The sequence below is a fragment of the Garra rufa genome, chromosome 20 (genome assembly GCF_049309525.1).
Source record: "Garra rufa chromosome 20, GarRuf1.0, whole genome shotgun sequence".
Classification (NCBI taxonomy): Eukaryota; Metazoa; Chordata; class Actinopteri; order Cypriniformes; family Cyprinidae; genus Garra; species Garra rufa.
Window position 1 is genome coordinate 17,154,656 of NC_133380.1, and position 7,016 is coordinate 17,161,671.

At 34.9% G+C, this 7,016-nt stretch overlaps 1 protein-coding gene across 1 annotated transcript; it reads right to left on the reverse strand.

Annotated features, from left to right (window-relative positions):
* Positions 1-209: 209 nt before the first annotated feature.
* Positions 210-5,733, reverse strand: sla2a (Src like adaptor 2a). Its single transcript, XM_073825314.1, has 7 exons — positions 5,390-5,733; positions 5,161-5,266; positions 5,007-5,093; positions 4,596-4,699; positions 806-952; positions 543-666; positions 210-428 (listed from the first exon to the last, which is right to left on the reverse strand). The coding sequence occupies exons 1-7, from the start codon at positions 5,466-5,468 to the stop codon at positions 311-313; spliced, it is 765 nt and encodes a 254-aa protein (XP_073681415.1). The 5' UTR covers positions 5,469-5,733; the 3' UTR covers positions 210-310.
* Positions 5,734-7,016: the final 1,283 nt, after the last annotated feature.

Genomic DNA, 7,016 nt, shown 5'->3' on the forward strand with positions numbered 1-7,016 from the left:
GGAAACCATAGAGTCCACAGGAAGAGCATGCAGGGGTGTGATCGGTAGATCAGACAACAAGGAATGAATCTGTCCGGGTATATATAGGGGAGCTGATTGGATCCAGGTGAGTAATTAGTAATCAGGTGACAGTGAACGTGTGTGTGTCTCTTCAGGGGGCGTGGTTGGTGGATCTTGCTGTGGTAGAACTCTGACAACACTATGAATGTTCCTGTATAAGTATTTTGGTCAAAATGGCCACAGAATACCTAAAACATCTTTAACTTATCTTCATCAGAGTCTCACAAGTTAGTTCTGCATTGGGTGTCACTCAGTCCTCATAGTTCGACTCCTCTGTGACATAAAAATATGCCTGCATAGTCTCTCGTAGTCCTTCACTGACAAGACACTCCTGGTCAGTTCCCTTTAGCTGCCTTTGAATCATCGACCTGATGAAAAACATAAAAGTTATTTCTAAGGTAGTACAGAACAACTAAAACAAGCATCCTACTAAATTATAGTAAAAGACTGTAAATTGTGCTCCAAATAAAAACTGAACCTACCTGGACAAATCTCTCCAGTTAAGATTGGACCTCTGGATTGCTACTGGTGAAGGTCTATGCTCTATAACTCTGTCATGAAGTAAGCAAGGTTCAGTCAGCTGACACTGCGTACCATTAGAAGACCCTGGAAATGGATGACATTGAGCATTTGATTTATGTTAACATTCAAATGTTGTTTTTATTCTTATGAATTTACAATGGACTGTCTTTTGAAGATGGAAAAGGACTAATATTGATTTTAGAGCACCATCATTTGAGCTTACGTGAGTAATAGTCCACCAGCTGGGTGAGAGTGGAGAAGTAGTGGCTGTAGTGAATGTAGAACCAGCCGTTGTGGAGCTGTTGGATTCTGTAGTGCTTTACATTGCACACATGGCCTCTATCTTGTCGCACTGAGAGCGAGTAGAAACCTGCAACCAAAGGCAATGCATTTGTTAAAGGAGAAGTTCACTTTCCGAACAAAAAATTACAGATAATTTACTCACTTCCTTGTCATCCAAGATGTTCATGTCCATCTTTCTTCAGTCATAAAGAAATTATGTTTTTTGAGGAAACATTTCAGGATTTCTCTCCATATAATGGACTTCTATGGTGCCCCTAAGTTTGAACTTCCAAAATGCAGTTTAAATGCAGCTTTCAAAGGACTTTAAACGACCCCATTTTTGAAGAAAATGTGATGGGAGTTTTTCAACCTACCCTACCTTTTCGCGTTTCTCAGTTGTTACTTAAATCTATAACATAAAAAAAAGAAATATATTTTTTTTATCTTGTAAACTATACAGCATGTTAGCCTGTGTATGTGGGACAGAGGGGAACACGTCCGCATCACAGCATGCTGCCCATATCATAAATAAAAGCACATGACCAATAATTGTCGGACAACACCTGAAATCCGCAACTGAATGAACGATACTCGTATGTAATTTAAGTTCACAATCCGCGGTTCAGCTGCTCCCGCTCTGCATACGTGCTGCCTCTGCTCTGCTTGCGCTTCCAGTGTGAAACCGGCGTGACTGTCTTGAACCAGAATAGAAATTTTTAGAAAATTAGAGATTGTTTTGCTAAATAAGACCCTTCTTCCTTGGATGGGATCATTTAGAGCCATTTGAAGCGGCAATGAAACTGCATTTTGGAAGTTAAACTCGCAGACACCATTGAAGTCCATTATATGAAGATAAATCCTGAAAAGCAACTCTGTGTAGTTTTGTATATATTGGAGCCCCCTACAGTTAAGTAAGTGTAATTCACTGTGGTACACAGTCTATATGAGAGCGCCTTTTCGTACTTGCTCAAAAAAACTTAAATTCTCCTAGAACAGACGTTCGCCTTATAGTCAGGGTAGCGCAATATTTCATTTTTGACCGGAATGAAAACAAGGCTATGAGGAATGCAAGTACAGTGCGTTTGGATTGTAACAAGATAGATAGCAAAAATTACATGATCTAGGACGTTTATAGAGTGTTTTCACAATAATCATTAATCGGCCATACAGAGTGTTTTTACAACGCGTCATCAATTGGCCATATTGGCGGCACTGAACATAAACAGTGCCACTAAACTGAACGCAGTGTTGGGAAGTAACTAGTTACATGTAACGGCGTTACGTAATTTAATTAGAAAATAAATGTAACAGTAATTCGTTACAGTTACTTAGAAAAATGTGTAATTAAATTACAGTTACTTAAGAAAATGTTAAAGATTACAAATGGGGTTACATCTAAAAATTTTCTTTAAAAATCTGGGATATGTTGATTAATATTAATCTGTTGCTTTGCCTGTTTTTGATATGCACGATGCCATTTATTAAAGCGGTGCTATTCTGATGCTTTTGATTGGTTTGAATTTGCGGTGCACCACGTCTGCCAATTAGGTTAATCCTCTTTGTCAGCGCGTTCATCGTCCCCTTTGTGTATTCGAGACCAATATTAAAAACATTCAAAACAAATTAAATAACCTTGAATAAGGTTGGTAATGTCAGATCTAACTTGCGATTTTGTCACATTAACCCATTTTAATTTTGAGTGTCATTTGTAAAATCAGTGTTTACTGATGATTTGAAGGATGAAAATCCGCTGCAGTTTAGTTTATTTTCGAATAATATAGATCTATTTTTCTCAAGGGCTTGAAACTTTTCTCTATAATGATCGATGTTGACCTAACGTGCCACCTAGTGGACAAATCTCTCAATTAGTTTGTCCCATTTTGTCTTGCAAAATCGAGCTATCATCTAGTGAAGCACCCCAGTTGGTCACTGAATCTAAGCAGTGTTTTAGATGAAATGTAACTTTATTTAAAATAATAATAATTTAAAAAAAAAGAACAATACCATGGATTTTACGACACAGCTACAATGATGGAGTCTGTTTGGATTTGGCAGTATCTATTCTAGAATCTATTCTTTCTTCTGTTAGTGAGAAATAATTATTAGCCCTGTATGGTATAATGATTTCCCTTCACACATAGTGGTAAAAAAAAATAGTATGCAGATTTTTACTATTTTTTATTATATCAGTAAGAAGAAAAAAACTTGTTTTTACTACATTATTATAATCTAGAATTGTGTTTTCTCTGAAATATAACTAAAAATAATTATCTATTATTTTAAATAGATAATTTAGATATTTAAATAAATCTTTTTTAAGATTTAAGTTTTTCAAGGCATTGTTACTTGCCAGTGTGTCCTGTCATAGCTATGCACAATTTTGATTTTGTAACAACAGTAAACAATTATTTTGTTATAAGGCATGGTTTTGTGATGGCTGTACTTTAAAATAAATTAATATAATCTTAATTCAAGTGATGAAAGATTTTGAAATTCTAACAGTAAACTACTGTAAGGTCACACCTGCTTGGTATAAATGCTTGAAAATGATTTAGTTGAAAATATCCATTAGAAACTTAAAAGTAATCAAAAAGTAATCAGATGTAATCAGTTACTTTACTTTTCTAAAGTAATTGAAAAGGTACACTACTTATTACATTTTAAATAGGGTAATTTGTAATCTGTAATCTATTACATTTCCAAAGTAACCTCCCCAACACTGACTGAACGTAACTCGCATATTTTGCTGATTATTGCTGCTGAAAATGACCAATCATTGTCAGGTGTTGGGCTGTATTAATCGGCCGGACCGTGAAAAATATTTGGAGTACTATAAACTGCCAAAAGTACTAACAAATCAAAGAGAAAAGTGCAAAAAAAGGGAGGACCAAAAGTTTGTGGTTGGCCAAACTGAACCAGGATTTCCAGGACAAGAATCTTGACAACATTTGTGTTTGTATAATTTCCAGTCAGGTAGGTAAAATATTTGGCTAATATCTTAATCAATACTGCTTTCCTTTCCTGTACCAAGTCCTTCTCTATATGATTTAGCAGCTTCCACACGTTTTATCAGTTGTTTAAATAGCATAATTTAGCAGAACAATGTATTCAGTAGCACATTAACTGCAATCCATGCTGTTGTTTACATCCAAATATCTCCAATACGGCTGCACATCTAGGTAACTGACCAAACCGTGACGTGAATCAAATGTTTCATTCATAGCCTTACTTCCTGTCACGGTGCATACAGGAACGGGAAACACGACCGTGCAAAACGCAAAGTCTTTAATGAATCCTCAGGCAAGGTGACAAGAGACTAGAACACAGGCGGTAACGAATTGTAACATTAATGTAACATATGTCACCAGACAATGAACCAGGCAAACAAACAGACTTATAAAGGGTGGCTAATTGACAAAGACAGGTGTAGCTGATGACACTGATTAACAGGAATACCAAACATGGGCAATGGAGAAACCAATACACACAGTACAACGGGGGGAGACACAGGGAGAAACCAAAACATCCAAAGAGAAGTTCCGCGTTAAAGAATAAGGTGGATATGGCATCTAACCTGACTAAGGCCTATTAGAAGTATACCATCAGAATGATTTTGAAACTGAGATTTCAAGTTTAAAAAACATACACACAGTTGTTTTAAGAAATAAACATACATTTTAATACAAAAGAGGGCAGTCAATAAATACGCTACTTTAGGAGTGGGAACTAACCAGGGCTTGACTGGCTTTCCCGAATTAGAAAACATCCAGAGTAGTTTGGAGGCAGCAAAAGAAGTTGTTCTGCATTTCTCCTTGTGATCCCTTCAAACAGCCACCTTCATTCAGATAGACAAGACCCGGCAAGTTATTAAAGAACATAATTACACAATTTCCTAAATCTCATAATCAGCAGTAATCACATGGCATAATGACTGAATTTAATCCTTAATTATAATCTGACGACATCACATAACACTGTTTTTATTCAAATATACAATAATAGAGAAAAAAAATAAGGGCAGAGAGGATGTAGGCCAGACTAAAACTCAGGTGTCCAGTGAGCACCACAAGTCTGAAATGCCCTAAGCATTTTCTTTTTCCTTCATTTAACTTTAAAAAAAAGAAAGTTTGAACACGACTGACCGATTATGCACTTTGGAAACGTAGGCATGAGGAATGAAAAACTCTGTGCTAGTTGATGTAGAACGAACCGTCACCATGTCATCATCTCTGTAAGAGTAACAAACCCTATTACAAACAAATACTCACGTTTATGTCTAGAAATAATCATACTTACTCTGATATAATGTTCAGTCTGTCTCCTAAAAATATATTGTGTTCATCAGACCTGTGAGTTGGAAAATTACACAAGGCCACTGCAATGTACATGTGATTTCCTGGTGCTAAAGTAAAACAGAGGTGAGAGACAATTATACACAAACTAGATTTCAAGTGTTATTTATTCATCACTTATAACAACATTAACTTCTTATATGGAGGTTTAATTGCATAAATCAAGCCCATACCTTCATCAGACACCAAGACTGGTTCCTGAAGTCTGTGAACAGCAGATCGATGCCAGAGTCTGCTTGTTAGACAACCCATGTTTATTTTATAACCATGTCTGATTTATGCACAGAAGCCCACCTGAAAACACATCTGAAGAAACAACACTGTACAATCAAAAAGCTTGCACGTGTGTTTGTGTGTAAGCTTCTTGACCGTTTACAAGCTAAACTAAAAAGTAACAACACATATGTGACCCTGGACCACAAAACCAGTCATAAGGTTAAATTTTACAAAACTGAGATGTATACACCATATGAAATCTCAATAAATAAGCTTTCTATTGATATATGGTTTGTTAGGATTGGACAATATTTGGCCGAGATACATCTATTTGAAAATCTGGAATCTGAGGGTGTAAAAAAATCTAAATACTGAGAAAATCACCTTTAAAGTTGTCCAAATTAAGTTCTTAACAATGCATATTACTAATCAAAAATTACATTTTGATATATTTATAGTAGGAATTTTACAAAAAAAATCTTCATGGAACATGATCTTTACTTAATATCCTAATGATTTTTGGCATAAAAGAAAAATCTAGAATTTTGACCCATACAATGTATTTTTGGCTATTACTACAAATATACCCCAGCTACTTAAGACTGGTTTTGTGGTCCAGGGTCACATATATTGTGTAAAAGATGGAAAATAAAGTACAAAAACATATAATCATAATAAAGAATACAACAAATTAAAAGACAAATATCCAACACAAACCATAGCAGAAAAATAGATATTAAAGATGAATTAAAAATACAGTAAATTAAACATAAAATCAAAAGTAAAAAGAAATAAAAATTATAAACTTTTACAAATAAATAAAACACAAGGTCTTCGTATCTTAATAAATGTCTGTTGGATCTTATAGATATCTCCTAAACATTTAAACAGACCATAATTATATAAGAATACTTACTGTACTCTGTTTCAGTGATGTGTGAATATGCTGAAATTATAAGTGGATTGTATATTTCCATATAAAAGAGGGTCCACTATAGACGTTCCATCACTAGATGAATGCACGACGTTGTTGATGCGACATTTATCCTCTGTTGTGCGTGTGAATTGAAGTGTGTTTTTTCTTGAGTAGGAAATGTGGTTAACAAACCAAAGTGTAGAAACCAATATGCAAATGAAATTTCCTTTCGACTTTTCAAATCCATAATTATACTACAGTCATAAATAATCTGCTGTACCAAGGCTGCATGATGCTGTTCCTTCGGTTAAAATAAATTTCATGCAATAGATATGAATACATAGATATGTGCATATATGTGAAAGGTAAGCATACGCCATATCAATCAAAAAGAGAATAATGTGTGCATGTGATGAATTTGAGCTTCTAACATTTTCTTGGCACTGCAATACGCACCTTTTATTATTTTTTGAGGTTGTTAAAAATAGTCTAACCACAACCGGCTGCTCGATATGAGTGTCAAAAAAAAAAGTACATTTGTGGTTGGAAACTATGTGTCTCGATGATCTAGCATCTCCTGTGCCGTTGAGTGATTCTGAAAAATTACTATTTTGAAAGCAAAAGTAAAACAGTTATAAACCTTTAGTATTTCATGATAAAAAGCAGTC

Excerpts from the sequence above, each read along its gene's own strand:
- sla2a (XM_073825314.1), bottom strand. The coding sequence starts at position 5,468 with ATGGGTTGTCTAACAAGCAGACTCTGGCATCGATCTGCTGTTCACAGA. Across the intron at positions 5,094-5,160 it reads AGACTGAACATTATATCAGA|AGATGATGACATGGTGACGG; the intron begins GTAAGTATGATT and ends TTACTCTTACAG. Across the intron at positions 667-805 it reads GCTGGTGGACTATTACTCAC|GGTCTTCTAATGGTACGCAG; the intron begins GTAAGCTCAAAT and ends ATCCATTTCCAG.